A 20,451-nucleotide genomic window follows, 5' to 3' on the forward strand; every position below is an offset into this window, starting at 1 on the left:
AAAGAAAGAAAGAAAGAAAGAAAGAAAGAAAGAAAGAAAGAAAGAAATAGAATCCTTCATAAACACAGGAAAAAAATGAAGGGGGAGGGAAACAGATGCTGCCCAGAAAAAAGTGACAAAATATTACCTCATTATTTAACAAAGCAGCATTAAGCGTCCTGCTGATTTCAAACATCTTGCCACAGATTTTGTTTTAAGAGAAACAGATAGAATCCTTTGCAAATCACTCCGTCTGCAAAGGGTTCTTCAATTTTCTTGCGTGCCACGGAACAGTCAATATATTATTTCCCTAGAGTTCGCACATTAAAACCTCTAGTCAGTGAGCTGAATTTTCCCCTTATCTCACACACAGTAGACGCCTGTTATATGTACTGCTCTCTTTGCAAGAGCAGCCTGCCCCAAACATGGCTGGTGTTTCAACTACTCTTTAAAGTAACAGTTCACTGTATAACCACCAGGTGGGTAGAGTGCACAGATTCAAATGAACCATCTTAAAAGACTTTTTTTTTCCCCTTGGAACAGCTTTTGGGTGTAGGGTGTGACGTGAGAAACGCCAGCATCCTAACAGGCAACTGTCTTGTATCTCTCTCTGTATCTTGTCAAAATAAATAAATAAAATTCCCTCTCCTGACTTACAGTGAGGGAACAAAACAAAACACCATCACCAGTTCTAATAAGAACTGTGAAGAATGAAACACAAACAAGCTTTGTTTCATTCAGCAAAGGATGCAAAAGGAAAATCCAATCAATGCAGAGCAAGGGGGAAAACCAAAAACTTCATGGAGATATTTTCTTTTAGCAAAAGGAGAGAAATATTGACAAGTGTGATAAACACCCAGTTCAAAAGTAGGCATATGAATGAAGCACACACAAGATGGAGGCAAGAGTTCAAGGGTGTAACTTTTCTTCATAGTAATATTTGATATGATCTTTCATGATACGAAATAACCAAAAGCTTAAAAGTAAAGACACTGAAAAAGACAAACAAACAAAAAAGCCTTGAGCACCTCTTTTTAAAACACAATTATTATTAGCAAACTAATGATATATACTTCCCCAGTGCTGTTCTTTTTCCCTAAGATCTACCTCAAAGTGGAACGTTTCTGTTGTGTACAATTTTGTCTGTATAGTTAACTTGGTGTCTCCTTTGTACAATTCTATTCCAATTAATCTGCTCCTCTGCCAGGAATAAATAGAATGTCTCAAGTTGAAAGCGCCAAGTGATGATGTTAAAAGGATAAAGAACCACCTGGACAAAAATAAACCTCATCACTCATATCATTACATGACCTGTTTTTAAGGAGGCTTTTACTACTCACAGAGTATGCATGCACCATTCTATGTTCCCTCGTATCTAAAAGAGAAACCAACATACACAGATACCTGGGATTTTGTTTTCTTGGCTGGACAAAATTAAAGCCCTGAAACTTCCACATCCTCTTGCAAACACGGATGTCGATACTAGTATTTGTCCAGCCCATCCGGCAACATTTAGCCATATACAACAGTGACTGTCTCCTTCATCTTTAAGTCCAGTCTGCATCACTTAATACCATTTAACCTCCTCAAATATATTAAGTTCCAAGTGACAATTTTTAACTGGGGAGTGAGAAGGAGGAGTTGCTCTCATCAAATTCTGGTTGTGTGAAATAAGCTAATTTGTACACTCACCATATGTCTTAAACACTAATTTTAAAATGTCACTTTCTTCAAACATTAAAATGTAATCAGCCTAGTAAATAACATATTCTCGAGTTTTCTTGCCTCGGTGATAATTTAAAGAGTGTTTATCTCAAGGTAACCTCTCTATTTTGGTTACCAAGGAAGGCTTTTGATTTGTAAAGGGAAAAAAGGAGATATTGGGGACTGGGGGAGTGAGAAGAGAAACCACAACTGTACGTAGCTGCACAAAGGAAAATAAGATGAAGCGGGTTTTTAAGGACCCATAGTCTTGTTACCCTAAGGCAAATCCAGCCAATCAATACCACCCATTGACGGTCTACCATCTGCCATGCTACCCAGCGATGTGGCTAAACAGACCTGTTCCATATGACCGTAGCCGGCTCATTTTCAGTCGATTAGAGCAGTTCCAGAGCATTCACATGCAATAGCACAAAACTCCAAGTCAGACTGAGCCTCTCTCTTCACACCAGTCCCTCCGAGCACAGCTGCAGACCTTTTCCTCCTGTTCCGGGTGTCTGGATTACCTCTTCTTGCCCCTCAATTGAATTATCAAAATGGGGTGGGAAGGTAGAGTGAGCAGACACTCACATATCCACACACACACACAGATAATTGCTGGCCCTTCTTCACTGTCATGCAGAAATCGGGAATTCCATGTGCTCTGCCCTAATGTGATTATTGCACACCATTTAAATAGCGTCATCAGTGACTATGACCTGACATTTTCCTGTGGTTCAATTTCTTTTTATCCTCTCTCTCTTCCCTTGAAAAATAAACCTGAGCTGCTGGCATTTCTTCTTTTAGGGAAAATACAGTCAGTATGCCCAGACAATGGTATACTATATTTAAGAGCTTCTGATAAAATTTAAAGCCTAATTTTCCTTTGATGAATTGTGGTGTTGGTTTTGCCTTTTTTTTTTTTTCCTGCAGAAACATTAAATCAAATGTTGTAAGAAAATGCAAACATACCAGAGAGGAAAGAACGATGTGCCCGACTGACATGGCGTCTGTCAGTTGGATCAGGAATTCACTGTTGATGTGCTATTAGAGGTACATGACCTGACTGTGTCACGCCTTTCTCTTTCCTAAGTAGTTTTGTCTACTATGGATTGTTGGAAAGGGCTAGAAGAGTGCTACTGTGTGGAGAAATATGACAAATGGATGTATAGTCAACTTATATGACCAAGAGTTCACCTAGGCAGGTAAACTAACTTAAGGGTAGATCCACACTTGATCTGTTTTCTTTCCATACTCCTAAGCCTATGCTAGAACAGCAGTTGAAAGCAGAGGCTTCTTTCCAGTATCAATGCATGATTTTTCAAATGTGCCTTTGCTCGCACGCTTAAAGCACTAGGGTGTCTTTCTGGGAAAGAAAATTTAAAGGACAGGAAAACTGCCTTACTTACAAAATTCTAAAAACCGGTAAGTACATATTTATCAAAGAAATCTAATTGAAGGGAGTCCCTGTCTGGACTTTTCACTGATACATTCTTCATCATAGCTTAAGAAAACTCAGCAGGGTCAATGTGCAAACACACAGAGATTTCTGAAGATCTCTATATTAAGGGATTTGAGGCCTTCTCATTTCAGTTCAGATGAGCTTTACTAAAAATAAGATAAATAAAATAAAAAACAAAGAAACAAACAAAAAAACTCCTTAGTATAGATATAAATCTTCACAAATCAAAGGCCACTGAATAAATGAAATATGGAGTAGCTACTCATACCACTAAAGGATGCAGTGTTTAACGAGATTAATACAGTACTGAAAATAATTCAATGTAGGGCCTTTTAAAACTCTGGACTCATTTATAATTCTGTAACTACAAATAAACAGATGTACTGTAAAGGCAAGGAAGGTAATTTGTGGAAAAAGGAGGAAGAGGAGGAGTAGAAGGAAGAAGGAAAGGTAAAGGTAAAGGGGAGGAGAGGAGAGCGAGGACAAGAAGAAAGAAAAATAGTAGGACTTACAGTGTGAATAAAAACTGCTCTTTTACTAGGAGTCTACTGTACATCAAACACTGTACTAGGCACTTGACATGCACAATCTCACTCAAGTGACAATTGTTATAACTAAGAATTCTTCTAGAAAGGTGTTTGACTCATCTAAAAGTAAGATCTCCCCTCCTCATACCACAGAAGAATATGCTTAGTAAATATGTGTTGAATAAATGAGAAAGATGGGCACAGACTAGAAGAGAAAGCAGAGGGAAGATGGAAGGTGTGTTTGACTTTTCTCAAAACAAAGTGAGAGAGAAACAAAGAATTAAAACTACAAAGCACAAAATCTTAGAAGGCAGGATTAAGTCCCCAGCCCTATCCCCTACTTCCTCTTCCAAAACTGGCAAAACTCCTTACATAGAGTATCTGCTCAGCAAACACTGATGCATTTAACTTCTTTGTCCTCCGCCCTTTATAATACAGAGCATGGCTCCAGGCAGCACTCCAGTCATGGGGAATGAATGAAGATCAATAGTTGCCCTCATCACCTCAAATACTATCCCAAGGCCTATTTGTTTTGATTCAACTAGCAGTTGCTGAACACCTTCTCAGGGGGAAATGATATGCTAGGCTCCTTAATCTTCAGTTTCCCCATCTGTAAAATGGACACAGTAATACTTCTCTTAAGGTTTGTTGCCAGAATTAAGTAGATATAGGCTTGGTGGAGGCAGCACTCTAAATGGTAGCTATTATTATTAACGTGGTAAATAGGGAAAAACTGTATGAATTAGTACCTGGCTACAAGATAAGTCAATCTTGTTGAAGAAAATACAATTCAAAGCCTCTCTAAACGATTAGAGCATAAAAAGACAATAATAACTAAGAAAGGCTAAAAGGTCTGTTCCTGTTCTAATGAAAAATGTCTGCTGCAGATAAACATTTACTTAGTCCTGTGTGCAAAGTTCAGTGCTAAAATCTTAACATGAAGAATAAAAGAAATAAAAGTCACAGTGCTCACCAAGGAGCTTACAATCTGGCTAGGAAAGGAGCTTCATTTTTATGCATAAATCCTAATAGTATAAGGAAGAACGTAAAGAGAATAGTATCAAAATGAAATACTGACAGGCAGTCAATGCTGAGGGTACCACCTGAGTGATGGGGAAGGCTTCATGAGAGAAGCTGGAACTGAAGCTAGGCTTAAAGAATGATAGGATTTGTTTTGGACAGTGGAGGGTATTTCATACAGGAACAAAGATCGGGGAGGAGGGCAGGAAGGGGATACTGGCAGCCAGCTCCTTCTAGCTAGATGCCCTCTGAGGTCTCCTCTGAATCTATCCCAACCTATTCCATTTTTAAAAGTTGTAAATAGAGGAATATTATGATCTGATGACTGTGGGAAAGAGGACCTCTTATACAGTAAGTACTTTTATGAAAAGAACAAGAATTAGCATTTATTGAGCATCCACTATGTGTCAAACATTGCATTAGATGCTTTGCCTATAAATCTCATTTAATCTCACAACTCTGAGATTCCCAATAAGAAAACTAAAGATTAGAGAATTTAAGTGATTTGCTCAAGATCACACAGCTAGTAAGAGGCAAATTTAAGTTTCAAACTTATATATGTTTAACCTCTGTCCACACTCTTTTTGCTATAAATTCTACCTTATATAGAAAAGTGTAGATCTAAAAACTTAAATCTTATTCTCTGTTAGTCTGTAATCAGAAACTAACATTCAGAGTAATGTTGTTGCCATCTGCTGACATTTAAAACAATAACAATAATTTTAAATAAAGAAAAAAGAAAAAAACATCCACCTAACTGACACCTGTAATTTTAGTATTTTGCCACCAGGTGATGATAGAATCCTGGTCCTGTGAAAATTACAAGGGTCATGCTTTTGTCTGCTATTATTTTGTGTGTGTGCTATTCCCTCCTACATCTCTGAAAGTAAAGGTAAGAGTGCCTGATCTTCAGATGGAATCATCTACTAAAACCCCAAGACATTAAACTTTCCAAATATTTTCCAAATTTTATTTATCAAAAATTCAACTGTGAGCATAATTCTGAACTTCAACAATTTTCAAACAATTCTATAACAGATTGTACTCAATGAATTATAGTTCTTTGTTACTCTCACACTGTACTGTGAGCTTGCAGGGTAGAAATTGTATGTTGTTTGCCTTATATCCCCAGCATGTAGAATATCAGTACCTTGAACATAATGGGCACACAATAAGAGAACATAAATAATTGATTCTAAATATTTTAGAACTTTTGAACCAAATGCTTAAGGCACAATGATTTGGTACTTCATTCATTAATACATAATTTTCTTTTTCAAGTCACCCTTACTGTTCGCTGGGTTATTGTAAAAAGCCCTTTTCTGAGGTTGGTCATCAGCAGAAGCATTTCTCTCAGTGGTCAGGCACTTCTTTCTGCCTTAGTCAGGCAGAGTCTACATTCATTATAAGCCTTGCCCTGCTCGGTAGCCTAGTTTACCTTTTCAACCCTCTTATGCCTAGGAAGGTCATTTCCTTTCTCTACAAAAGGTGAAGGAAAAAAATGTGAAAAACAAGAGAGGCATGCTATATAACTGTCAGAAAAAGGCAACTCTCCACTTGACCCTTTTTAGTCCTTTCCCTCTCTGACTCTGAAGCTGGAGGAATGATTTAACTACTTTTAGGCAGAAGAGTAAAGTTACACATTAGTGCTGAGTAGCTCATTTCCCTTAGCAACGCCTTAGCAACAGCAGCTTCAAGTTCAAAATACCACCTTGAAAAGGATCACATCTTTAATGAGGATGAGTATTTTTTTTAATGTAAGATTTTTGAACAGAAGTTGTAACATTATAACCCCCAAAGCCTTGTAGGCTAACAAATACCTATTTCATGCTAACCTTCCTCTATGATATTATGTGGTAACCATAAAGATGCTGGGCTCCTGTGAAATTTCAGTGCCTGAAAAGCCCTGGTCCTACTCTGAAATTATTCACAAATACATAACTTTTATTTTATCAAGGCACCATTAATCCTAGGTAATTACAGAAATTATACTTAAGTTCTTTTAAAAGGGTTATTGTTATTGACCTCACTATTCAGTTTTCTCCCTTACTGAGAAGAGTGAATAACTAAAATCACAGTTTTAAAACCCACATCAGGATTTTACAAACTATGTTACATGTAAGTTATGGTTCTGTGGACAGTTTCAAGAAAAATATAAAAAAGAATTCCAATTTTACCCCAAAACTGGTACTTACTGATTTTGTTATTCAATACTTACCTTGCCTACTTTGTTATCCATAAAATGGATCATGAGATAATCAAATAATCATCACATTTGATTTTTTTTTACACTGTCAATAAAATGAGAATGCTTGCAGAAGGTTTTGCTAGCCTTCAAAAACCCTAGGAATGTAAACTGTGTGGGTCATATATGTTATGTATATTTTTGAAACTTCCACCTTATTCAAGAATTTTGAAACTCTTGTCATCTTAAAGATTTCACAACTCAGATAATATACAAGCTACTGCTTGAAATTTGTTCTTTATTGTCTATCAGCATTATGGGTACCTTGGGGTACAGGGAAACAAACCCCACAAGGGCATGGAACAGTAATTTCAATGGAATTCTTCACTGTTAAAATTTATTATCAAGTAAGACCACACAAACTATGTGTGCCAATTACAAGACACAGATAGGTAAAGGACAGATTTTTCCCCTATATCTTTTATTTGGTATCAGTATATAGCCAAACCGTGCCATCCACCTAACATGAAATTTTACACGTGTCCATGTATAAGGGTATTACCGAAGAACATTCCTAGAACAATGGCTCTTATACACAGGAGGTGTTCAATGTGTGTTCTTGAAAGTAAGATCCATTTTAAATCACAAGGGAACAGAGAGGAGCCAGGAGATCTCAAAGTCAGTTCCATCTCTACCGCTAATAATTCTATGACTTTGGGCAAATCACTTCTCTTTTGGCCAGAATCTTCTTGAGTAAAGAAGAAATGAAACTGGATGCCAGCTCTAATATGTCAGGGTCTATATATAAATAGTTTTCAATTAGCAAACAAAATTTTTGGTAAGGCTAACTCAGATTTTCAACTGACATTCCAGTATAAGAATGCTGGCTAAAGGGAAATCAAGCTTTCGAAGGAAATTTTAAAATCTGCCATAAATGAAGAGCCAGATTAGTATAATGTTCCTCCAATGTCCACCCTGGTCACTAGAGTTATTTTAATAAAATACAGAACTGGAAATGGTAGGTTAAAATCATAAAACCAACGGTTTTGACTAGGACCTTGATTAAGTCCAAAGATGCTCTCAAGTGTCATCATACTTAAAATGCAGACAGCAATAATGCCTAGGGTTGTGAAGATTAAATGAGATAATGCAGTAAGGCATGTATTACAGGGTATATGGCATACGGTTAAGTACTCAAAAATGTTAACTATGTTTTATATTAGGTTGAACACATGAAATTGTTTTTACAGGTCAAAAGCAGTCAAATACTGTCAATTTCATATGATTCAATCTATGTTCTGTTACTTTTTACCTGAAAAACCTTCATGATCCTCACTGCTTAAATCAAATCCAACTATGCAGTATGGCGTTCAAGCCTCCTTATAATCCGACCTTCGCTTAAGCTTCCTGACTTCTCTGGGATATTCCCTTTCATATACACTGCTCTAAACATGCCACTCTATTCTCCTACATGGCCCTTCTACCCCGTGCCTTTGTTCCTGTAGTTTCATTCCATTTGGAATGACTTCTCTCCCTGGAAAATATACCCATCCTTCAAGGCTTCAACCTCACTAGGAAAAATTAGCTGCTTCATTATCTGAGCTTTTATAGCAGCTTGTTCTTCCTGCCTCCACAGAAGTCATGCCAGAGTATTACCACAGTTGTTTACAGGTCTGTCTCCCAGAGTGTTTTCAAGGTACTCCAGGGCAAGGATTGTCTGTCTTTGTTTCCCTCCAGGTGAGCACAGTGGCTGTCTCATAGTTGGCACTCAGTAAATATTTGTTCAAGTAAAATGAATACATTCGCATGGCAGGTTAAGATATGGCCTCTCTTAGAAATAAATGATAAATAGATGAATCCCAAAGTTGACTCCAAGAAGAAAAATCTTTTGGAATCCACCCTTCCACAGAATCATTTTTTCTGATGTAAGAAATTTCTGCTAAAGGACAGTCTTTTTCCCTCTAAGAAATGTTCAAGTGACTAAAATCAGAAACTCTAAAGTGGAAGTCGCTCTTTAGAACAAACCCACGAGCTGAAGCCATGAGCTTTCAACAGAGACATTGTTTTATTGCTAGAGGGGGGAATGCTCCGGCTGCGACCTTCTTTAGTGAATATAATGTGAGGGTCTGCACACTGAATTCGTGCTTCTGTAGCTGGAGAGGTCTTCAGTCACAGAGAACTCCAATAAGGCCTGGATGACGTGGAAGGTATGGAAAAGAGGAGGGCGTTGCTGATGTTGCAGCTTAGAGCATGCATTCATCACCTGCCCACATTCCCACGCTCCATGAAACCACGACTCTGGAAGAACTCCAGGGAATGCAAGTGCTTAAGAGAATTAATACCGTATTCTAAATATTATCTAACTAAGGTTACTAGCTATATAGGCAGTAACATTAGTTAATATTTAATATGTGTATGTACGTATGTGTAAAGTTAAATCATTATATAATTGCATATAGGTAGACATATAATTAGTTTAAAAGGAGAGAAACAGGTCTGCACTATAGGAATATCATGCTATTTATAGCCAGTTTGTAACTCCAGAGGATGTACTTTCAAACTCTTTTTCCAGCAAGTGATTTTTCGAAGTAAAATCTTAGACAAACCTCTAACGTATAAACAAATAAAATAGTGCTGGTCTCCTGGTGGGGGGAAGAGTGGGCCCCACTAAACATTTACCCCACCCTCACATACTTCCTGGGGCACTCTGAGGAACTCAGCAACCAGTGAGGAAACAAATCTAGTCTAGTCTGAATGATACTGCAGTGGGTAAATGGTGAATTGAGAGTCAAAAGACTTGGGTTCCAGCACCGATGCTACCACCCTTAGACCCAAGCCTCCTCGTCTATTATATCTAATTTAAAGCCTTTGGTAATTGCTAACCAAGATTCCAAATGGAATGTCTCAGCTTCTGAGGCTTCCCACCCACACAGGTTAATAGTGCTTACTCCTCTCATACTATCTACCTACATTAAAGCTTCACAACTAATCCACTTCCCAATTATTCTTCACTTACAGAGACACAAACTTTAACAATTAATAGTGGGACAACACAGGTTTCACAAGAACCCAGTGAGGGCTTGGAAAATAAACCTGGTGTCTTTTTTTTTTTTAGACATCTTTATTGGAGTATAATTGCTTTACAATGGTGTGTTAGTTTCTGCTTTACAACGAAGTGAATCAGTTATACATATACATATGTTCCCATATCTCTTCCCTCTTGTGTCTCCCTCCCTCCCACCCTCCCTATCCCACCCCTCCAGGTGGTCACAAAGCACCGAGCCGATCTCCCTGTGCTATGTGGCTGCTTCCCACTAGCTTTCTATTTTACGTTTGGTAGTGTATATATGTCCATGCCACTTTCTCACTTTGTCACAGAAACCTGGTGTTTTGATCTTATCATTTAAGCTATACCTCTTTTAGTTGAGAAAAGCTGTCTGTAAGTTTCTCAAGAGTCCTGCCAACTGCTTAGGTTGTGTAGATTATATCTCCTTAACTTTTCTTATACCCACAGCTACTGTCTTGGTTCAAGTCTCTGCATCTCTTTCCTGGATTATTATCCACATATTCTTACCTCCAATTTTGACTGAACCCCATTTACCAACCACGGTGACCTTTCTAAAATTTCAATCTAACCACATTGCTTCCTTGATTAATATCAATGTCCATCTCCTCTTCTACTGTGCCCATCCCCTTCTCTACTGAGATTTTCAGTGAGTGGTCTATGAAGGGGTACCCAGCAGACCTCTAACAAACTCCACAGATTTATAGGACATTGTTTCATGACACAAATACAGGTAAGTTCATAGTCTTCTTTTGCATATCTGTTTCTCTTACTAGGCTTGAGCTCCTTAAGGGTGGGGTCATATCTGATTCATAATCAAATGGTTGAATAAATTTAAAAATGTAACCTTCCTTAAGCAAAGCTTCCAACTAGCTGTTTTTTCTCATTTTTAAGCTGTAGAAAGCTATAGGTAGCTCCGTTTCATTTGCAAAGTGCTTTCACATAATAACTACTGTCCATTGAGCATAAATGCTCAATAAATAATGTGTCAGGTACCAGTCTTAGCTCTTTTTTTTTTTTTTTGCGGTACGCGGGCCTCTCACTGTTGTGGCCTCTCCCGTTGCGGAGCACAGGCTCCGGACGAGCAGGCTCAGCGGCCACGGCTCACGGACCCAGCCGCTCCGCGGCATGTGGGATCTTCCCGGACCGGGGCACAAACCCGCATCCGCCGCATCGGCAAGCAGACTCTCAACCACGGCGCCACCAGGGAAGCCCCAGTCTTAGCTCTTTGCATGCATTAACTCACTTAATATCACAATAATCCTATAAGGTAGGTACTATTATTGCTATCCCTGCATTGACAGATGAGGACAGCTAAGGCAGAGAGAGGTGAAGTACACATACATTAACTCATTATAATCATTCAACAAACATTTTCAGAGTATTTATTTTGATATTCAGACAACCAACCATGAGAAAGACAGGATATATACAATCATCACTTTGAAATAAGGGCCAAGGAGAAACCATGTCTTGGTCATCCTTGGAGATTCCTGGAGTCTCCAGAATAGAATCACATTCAGTGAATATCTGTTGAATAAGTGTTGAATTAGCGCTCCTGAAACCTGGTAGTGGGGTTTTCTACATCAACCACTTTCCTTGGCTGATGCTTGAGAGAAGGGACCCCACCTTCTCTTGGTCAAACCCAGACACTTTTGAGAGTGCAAGGAGGCTCTATTAATAGTTATATGTAGACAACAGGCATAAACCAGTACTGTCCAACGTTAATCAGGTTACATGGTCACATTACTATAACCAACTTAACCTGATACCTATTTATGATGTTGACAAAGTTCCTGGTGAATATGTGCTGGTATGGTCAACCTTGGTAAGATACTTAGCACGGCAATATGTGAGGAGCATTTGGTCAAAAACTGAAAAAAAGACAGGCCATTGTCCAGAAAGCTATACAAGAACACTCTCTGGAACTACATTCAAGGAAACATTTAGGTACATAAAAACATATTCTTGTGTATGTGTCTTTGTACAAACTATTCTCTCTGCCTGGATCATAACTTCCCCTGCTTCTTCTGCTTGGTGAACACATACTCACCCCACAAAATCAAGTTCAAGTGTTAATTTCCATAAATTCATGCAGCATATATTTATTGACCACCTGCTACGTGCCAGACACTAGGGATTCAACACTAAACAAGGCACACAAATCCCCTGCCTTGAGAGTTTATGTCGGACTGGGAACAGACAGTAAAGACTCCCAATTTCCCCCAGACAGAATTAACAGTTCCCTATTTGACATCTCACAGAACTTGTTCCTCAGACTATTCCATTCCCCATGGAATTGCAATTACTGCCTTCCATGTCTACCTTCCACTCAAGACTGTGAGCTCTTTTAGGGCAAGAACCAGTCTTCATCTATGTCCCCGTGAGTGGCACAGTGTGGGGTTACCTGATTGAACTGAAGGCCACTTGCCTCCCCTCTCATGATGTTACACCCTGAGAACATTCCCTAGAGTTCACTGCTTGATTTCTGAATATTTAAAAATCACTAATCAGTTCCTTGGCACCACAATGTACTGTTCTTGGTGCTGGGATACAGGATGCAGCAAGAATGTGACATGGTTCAGGATCTTTGAACATTTACAATCAGACGAAGGAGTCCAGGTTTACTGATGAGAATAAGAACAGAATAAGACAAGAGAGTACATAATCAAGGACTAGGTCATGTGGGTCAGATCCAAAACATTCCCTAAGTTCAGAGAATTGAGATGTCACTATGGGCCCAGGGACAAGGGTGAACACAGCATTACAGAATATCATCCTTCATTTTTAGCCCAGCAATGCTGCCAGGTGCTCCCTGGGGTTCACCACTCTCCAAAACCATCCCCAAATATGCCAGAATATCCTTACACGGGCCATATCCTCTCAAGCTTTTATGCTTTTGCACAAGCTGGTGCCCTGGGTTGGGATGCCCCAATACCCCTAATGTGTCTGACAGTCACTAAGATTCAGCTCAAATGTCACTCCCCTTGTGACACCATCCCTGACCTTCCCAGGAAGAACTAACCATGCTTTCACTGTGTGTCCAATCCTGCTCCTTCTCCCACATACATACCCATCATACCCTGGGGTCTTCACATATAATTGTATCCATCACATTTATCTACGTGTCCATCTCCCCTACTAAGCTGTGAACTTGTTGAAGGCAAAGACCCTCATTCATCTTTGTAGCTCAGGCACAATGCCTGGTACAGAGTTTGTGGATGGACAGATGGATGAATGAGTCAACATACAGACAGAGTCAGTTATAAAGGGCTGGAGCACACCGCCCTCCCCAGGAAAAAGCATCAGCTGATATAACCTCATGTGGTCTAGTGAAAGAGTTTGGAAGTGTAGATAATTGGGTACTAATCTTGAATTCATATCTCACAGACCTTAAGCAAGTCACTTAATAATTTATCTGGACCTTAAGTAGTCTTATCTATTAAATGGGGATACATCATGAAATCCCTACCTCACACAATAATGACTGGGAGTTTTAAATGAGATTATAGACACAATTATATAACTTTCACTTATAGAAGTGAAAGTGCTTAGAAAAAAATATTATTTCAATTTAACATGACTTCGGGGGAAAAAGCATCAACCATAGTAATGTTATCTAGAGATATTTTTAACGAAGGCCAATACTTTTTTTCCTTCCAAACTAACACATGGCTGTGCTTTTTCTAGGCTGTTAAGAGAACAAATAGGTGACAAACCTCTGTGTTGGCAGTCTCTGGGGTGAGTTTCTTTTTCTCTTGCTGGATAGGAAAAAGAGGATTTATCCTTTTTATGGGTTGGGGGTTTCAGGTCTCAAGGTCTAAACATTTTTGATGGCCTTGGACTAATTTCGGCCACCATCGACAGAATGGGAGTGGAAAAATCCCCACCACATCTGCCTTGTCAGGTGGTAGAGGAAAGAACTTTCTAAATAGCCTCATTATTGGTCCCAGCTGAATTCTGCTCCTGTTCCATGATGCCAGCAAAAGCATTTTAGTAAGATGCTGCCAGCATCAAAAGCAGATCCACTTACGGCTTCCTGTAAGCGTATCTGCAATGGCAGAAGGTGGCGGGCAGCCAGGTGTGAGCGTGCGTGCTAAAAATCTCCAATACGTCAAGCTGGAAGAACAATCTATGAAATGAAATTCAACGTTCTATTTCTACTCCAAGAACTCAGTTTAAGGCACCAGAAATTCAGCTGGGTAATTCAGCTCCATTTCTCTGCTGCTTTACTGAATCAGAGAATCTCAGAAAGAGAAATGTCCTCTCATTCTTCTAGCTTGAATGCCCCCCACCACACCCCAGCAGGACATTCCAAACAAAGGGTCACAGGACTCTGTTTATATAGCTTAAACGAGAGGATCTTATTCACTTTTTATCCAATAATTTGCCCAATGTTCTGGCCATGGGGCAGGGACTATCATATGTCCACCAAATCCTGTCTCCTTTTCTGCCTGGCCACCCAGCTAGGCTATAGTGGGGCTGAGTAACTTGAGTTATGGAATGTGGGTAGAAATGATCACTTCTACACCTGGTCCCTAAATAATTTCTGTATGATGTTTTATCTTCTCATTCTTTCCTGCCTACTCAGTAGATGCAGAGGGTACAAGGGAGAACTCCGAGGCCCTAAAGGAAAGCAGGGCCACTAAATGGGAGGGGCTGGGTCCCTGAATGACAGCAGCACAGCCTCCTGCAAACCCATGTTGAACTCTGGTATGAGTAAGAAGTAACCTTGTTAAGTCTCTGAGATTTGAGGGTTGTTTGCTACAATAATTCACCTATTCTGACTAATACAGACTGTCCCTTCCATTTTTCAAATGGCAGAACCACACTAAGTGTCTCAGAAGTTATTGTATCGCCACCTCCCTTAGAAGCCTGAGTGGCACATTTTGTATATAACATTTTAGTATAGCTCCATGTACTACTATCTCCTGAAAAGTGAAAAGGAGTAGTGCAGGAAGGCAGGGGAAGGGGGTATGGGAAGGAAGGAGGGGTGGGGAAGGCTACATTCTTTTTCAAGGACCAGTGTCCTTATGCACGTGAGTTTCATTTATCCCTTATAACAGTGGTCCCCAACCTTTTTGGCACCAGGGACCGGTTTCGTGGAAGACAATTTTTCCATGAACCAGGGCTGAGGGGTTGGTTCAGGGGGTGATGGGAGCGATGGGGAGCGGCAGATGAAGCTTAGCTGGCTCGTCCACCACTCACCTCCTGCTGTGCAGCCCGGTTCCTAACAGGTCGTGGACCAGTACCGGTCCATGGCCTGGGGGTTGGGGACCCCTGGCTTATAACATCCTAATGAGACAGACAGAACTATCACCATTTTAAACAGGAAGAAAAGGAGACTCATGCAGGTTGATGTACAGAACCTCTGACTGAGCCTGCTTGGCCTCTGCCATTTTCCACTGATCTCAGCACCATAATCTTCCAACTGCCTCCTGTGGACAGACCTTCTCACAATCTCCACCTGCCTCTCTAATGCCCAAACACCAACCTCAGAATCCCTGTTGCCATGCTTTCCATGCTGGGACCCCAAATGACAGGTTTTTACATAACTCTTAAAACAAATAACCGAGTCCCTTGGACACTGGGATTCCCCACTTGGCTGTTCTTCCACAGGTGGCCTTAGCCAGCAGCTGTGTTCTCCTGCACCTGGCTTCATCCTTCCCATCCAGGGTAGCATCCACTGAAAACACACACCCACCCCTCCAGTTCATTCTAACTACAGAAAGGGTGAGAAAGATGTTTTTAAGAAGCCAACACTTGAGACAATGCTGAAATTAAATCAAAGTTAAAAAACCATATATCAAAAGTTTGTGTTTTTAAAATCACAATTAGAAACTATGAAGGTTATCTTGGAATCTAAAAGGAAAACCTTCCAAGGTAAAAACGCCTTATCTCTTTAACTTAATTTGGCCAGTTTTTAAGAATCTGCATTAGGTACCCTCCTCTCTGCTCCTATGGCCTCCCGTTTCCTTTCCTCCATTACAGCACTTTTCATGCTGTAATGATGGGTTTATAGGTCTTTCTTTCTCGCTACGTTGAGAGCTCTGCAAGGCCAGGGACCATGTCTAATTCTCCTGTTTATCCCAGTGCCCAGAAGAGTGCCAGATAATCCTTGAGGAGCTAGTTGGTTTTCAGGGTGGCTTTGCTATGGAGTCCTCAAGCCCGCTTTGGGTCAGGATCATGAGCTGTTAAATAGGGCTATGGCTGCACCCTGCCTGCTTCACAGAGTAACTGCCAACCCTGCGTAGGAACCAAATACAGTCATTTGAATGGATCTGAAGTGTCACTGCTGCTCGCCAAGGTTTAACTGATTATTCTACCGTCTAGCATTTGGAGAACAGGGTCTGTAGGAGAATGTGAGAGGTGCTCGCTGTCTATGTGGGTGGGTGCTCTTTCTTGTTTCCTGGTTTCTAGTACCCTGAGTGATCCAAGGAGCCTGTCCATCCTCAGAGGTAGAGGACATTTGGTGATTAACATTATGAAAGTAGCATTACCACTCTGCTAAGACCTGCAGACCAGGAGCTGGCTTTCTTTTATTTCAAGAACTTTATGAGGTATAAAGTCATACATTTTTAGATCTCATACTTTGTCCGAGGTTGCATTGTTAAATATTTGTTTCCAATTTTGACATTAGCTGGATCCATTTGTGTGAGGGCACCAGATCTGCGGTGGGGAAGATTGAGGCTCAGAATTTCATTAGAGATGCTTGAGTTAGAGTTGGTCTACAGAGAGAAGCGATGACCTCCTGAAAGGATTCTATGATTCAGATATTTTATACAAATGTTAACGAATAATTCAGCATGGCAGGAAAGACAAAACTAGCACAGTAATGCTGTTCAGGTATTATGTGCTTTTGCCTTTAATTAAGTGATTTCAGGAGCCCAGAAGTGAGTTCCCAGCGTAGCAAAGACCTCTGGCTGCAGTGACATCACAATGCGAATGCATCCTTTACTCCTGGTTTAGTGGAGGATAGGCCACCTTCTACCCACCAGTCCCATTTGTGAGGATATTTCCAGTCAACAAAAAGCTATTTCTTACAATTAAAGCAAGTGCTCTGAAGCACTCACAAGTCAAACCCACAAAAGGTACCCAGAGCATCAAAGGAACAATCAGAACAATTTTTCTAAAACATGGATCATGGGACTTCCCTGGAGGTCCAGTGGTTGAGACTCCGTGCTTCCATTGCAGAGGGTGCGGGTTCCATCCCTGGTCAGGGAACTAAGATCCCGTATGCCACGTGGTGTGGTCAAAAAAATAAATAAAACTCAATCAATCAATCACGGATCATCTTCAATGATCTTGTAATTTGCATGTCTACTGGCTCTAGGAACCAGGATTTAGTAAGACAGTAATTTACTATATTAGTCAGCTTGGACTATCATAACAAAATACCATAGACTGTGTGACTTAAACAACAGAAATTTATTTTCTCACAGTTTGGAGGTTGGAAGCCTGAGATCAGGGTGCCATGCGTTCTGGTGAGGGTGATTTTCCTGGCTTGCAGATGTGATCACCTTCATGTTGGCTGTGGACTCACATGGCAGAGAGAGAAAAGAGAAAAATTTCTCTCTTCCTCTTCTTATAAGGTCACCAATCCTATTGGATTAGGACCCTACCCTTATGACCTCATTTAATCTCAATTACCTCCTAAAACCCCCATCTCTAAGTAGAGTCACAGGACTTGAGGACACGGGGACAGGGAAGGGTAAGCTGGGATGAAGTGAGAGAGTAGCATTGACATATATACACTACCAAATGTCAAATAGATAGCTAGTGGGAAGCAGCTACATAGCACAGGGAGATCAGCTCAGTGCTTTGTGACCACCTAGAGGGGTGGGATAGGGAGGGTGGGAGGGAGATGCAAGAGGGAGGGGATATGGGGATATATGAACACATATAGCTGATTCACTTTGTTATACAGCAGAAAATAACACAACATTGTAAAGCAATTATACTCCAATAAAGATGTGAAAGAAAATAAATAAATAAATAAATAGAGTCGCATTGGGTGTTAGAGCTTCAACATACGAATTTTGGAGGGACGCAATTCAGTCCATAGCAACTTTCATGTAGAAAATTCAGCGTCTACCTCAGGTGGTTACAATTTATGTCACATCACTAAGGTGAAATTCACAAAAATAAAAATATATTTGTCCTCAATGGGTTATTTTAGCAAAGAATTTTTAAAAGTAGAATCTAGGAGATGTATTCTGTTTGTTGTTCACAGCCAAAGTTGTAAAATATACTTCTTTGGAGGTTGTGAGAAAAGAAGCAATGGAAAGTATTGGAGTGGAAGGCATGAACACCAAGCATCTTTACTCCATAACTATCTGTGTCTAGTTAGTTACATCTTGGCTAAGTCCCTAGCCCTCTCTGTGCCTCTGTTTCCTCATTACACCAAGCTGGTTTAAATAAGAAAACACATTCATTTAAAATAAACCATGTTGGGCTTCCCTGGTGACTCAGTGGTTGAGAGTCCGCATGCCGATGCATGGGACACGGGTTCGTGCCCCAGTCCGGGAAGATCCCACATGCTGCGGAGTGGCTGGGCCTGTGGGCCATGGCCGCTGAGCCTGCACATCCGGAGCCCATGCTCCACAACAGGAGAGGCCACAACGAGAGGCCCACATACTGCAAAAATAAATAAATAAATAAATAAATAAATAAAAAATAAAAAAAACCCCATGTTTCAGACCTCCATTTCTGGGTGGCTGTTTTGGAGATTCAAATCAGTACAGTGATCAGGAAAAGAATCTCCTGCCCCAAAGGGGGGTCTACATAAGGAAAATAATGGATGATAAAATAAATATCCTTGAAGCTTCAAGATGGCGGAAGAGTAAGACGCAGAGATCATCTTCCTCCCCACAGATACATAAGAAATATATCTACACGTGGAACTGCTCCTACAGAACACCTACTGAATGCTGGCAGAAGACCTCAGACCTCCCAAAATGAAAGAAACTCTCCACGTACCTGGGTAGGGCAAAAGAAAAAAGAAAAAACGGAGACAAAGAATAGGGACGGGACCTGGACCAGTGGGAGGGAGCTGTGAAGGAGGAAAGGTTTCCACACACTAGGAAGCCCCTTCGTGGGCAGAGACTGCGGGTGGTGGAGTGGGGAAGCTTCGGAGCCGCAGAGGAGAGCGCAGCAACAGGGGTGTGGAGGGCAAAGTGGAGAGATTCCCGCACAAAGGATCGGTGCCGACCAGCACTCACCAGCCTGAGAGGCTTGTCTCCTCACCCGCCGGGGCAGGCAGGGGATGGGAGCTGAGGATCGGGCTTTGGTCGGATACCAGGGAGAGGACTGGGGTTGGCTGCGTGAACACAGCCTGAAGGGGGCTAGTGCGCCACAGCTAGCCGGGAAGGAGTCCGGGAAAAAGTCTGGAGCTGCTGAAGAGGCAAGAGACTTTTTCTTCCCTCTTTGTTTCCTGGTGCGCGAGGAGAGGGGATTAAGGGCGCCGCTTAAAGGAGCTCCGGAGATGGGCAGGAGCCGTAGCTATCAGCGCAGACCCCAGAGACAGGCATGAAATGCTGAGGCTGCTGCTGCCCCCACCAAGAAGCCTGGGTGCGAGTACAGGTCACTATCCACACCACCCCTCCCGAGCGCCTGTGCAGTCCGCACTGCCAGGGTCCCGAGATCCAGGGACAACTACCCTGGGAGAATGCACGGCGCGCCTCAGGCTGCTGCAACATCAGGCTGGCCTCTGCTGCCGCAGGCCCGTCCCACACTCCGTGCCCCTCCCTCCCCCTGCCTGAGTGAGCCAGAGCCCCCGAATCAATGGCTCCTTTAACCCCGTCCTGTATGAGCGAAGAACAGATGCCCTCAGGCGACCTACATGCAGAGGTGGGGCCAAATCCAAAGTTGAACACCCGGAGCTGTGCAAACGAAGAAGAGAAAGGGAAATCTCCCCTAGTAGCCTCAGGAGCAGCGTATTAAATCTTCACAATCAACTTGATGTACCCTGCATCTGTGGAATAACTGAATAGGCAATGAATCATCCCAAATTGAGGAGGTGGACTCTGGAAGCAAAAATATATTCTTTTTTCCCTTTTTTCTCTTTTTGTGACTGTGTATGTGTATGCTTCTGTGTGTGATTTTGCCTGTATAGCTTTGCTTTCAACATTTGTCCTAGGGGTCTGTCCGTCTGTTTGTTTTTTACTTAAAAAAATTTTTTTCTTAATAATTATTTTTTATTTTAATAACTTTATTTTACTTTATTTTATTTTATCTTCTTTCTTTCTTTCTTTCCTTCCTTCCTTCCTTCCTTCCTTCTTGCTTTCTTTCTATTTTTTCTCCCTTTTATTCTGAGCCGTGTGGATGAAAGGCTCTTGGTGCTCCAGCCAGGAGTCAGTGCTGTGCCTCTGAAGTGGGAGAGCCAACTTCAGAACACTGGTCCACCAGAGACCTCCCAGCTCCACGTGATATCAAATGGCAAAAATCTGCCAGAGATCTCCATCTCAACGCCAAGACCCAGCTCCACTCAACGACCAGCAAGCTACAGTGCTGG

The 20,451-nt window shown here is 41.2% G+C and overlaps 1 protein-coding gene across 3 annotated transcripts in view; it reads right to left on the reverse strand.

Moving 5' to 3' along the window:
- The window catches only part of ELAVL4 (ELAV like RNA binding protein 4), a 154,735-nt gene that overhangs the window by 88,626 nt on the left and 45,658 nt on the right, over nucleotides 1–20,451 (reverse strand). Inside the window, exon 1 of one of the 3 annotated variants that reach the window (XM_029228948.1) lies at nucleotides 2,041–2,131. The exons of the other annotated variants lie outside the window; for them this stretch is intronic. Within the exon in view, the coding sequence (XP_029084781.1) occupies nucleotides 2,041–2,049 (9 nt within the window). The 5' untranslated portion in view covers nucleotides 2,050–2,131. Of the gene's footprint in view, nucleotides 1–2,040; nucleotides 2,132–20,451 lie in introns of those variants that run through there. 3 annotated transcript variants of the gene reach the window in all.

This window comes from Monodon monoceros, unplaced genomic scaffold (genome assembly GCF_005190385.1).
Source record: "Monodon monoceros isolate NGI ecotype Baffin Bay Population unplaced genomic scaffold, NGI_Narwhal_1 Super_Scaffold_18, whole genome shotgun sequence".
Taxonomy (NCBI): domain Eukaryota; kingdom Metazoa; phylum Chordata; class Mammalia; order Artiodactyla; family Monodontidae; genus Monodon; species Monodon monoceros.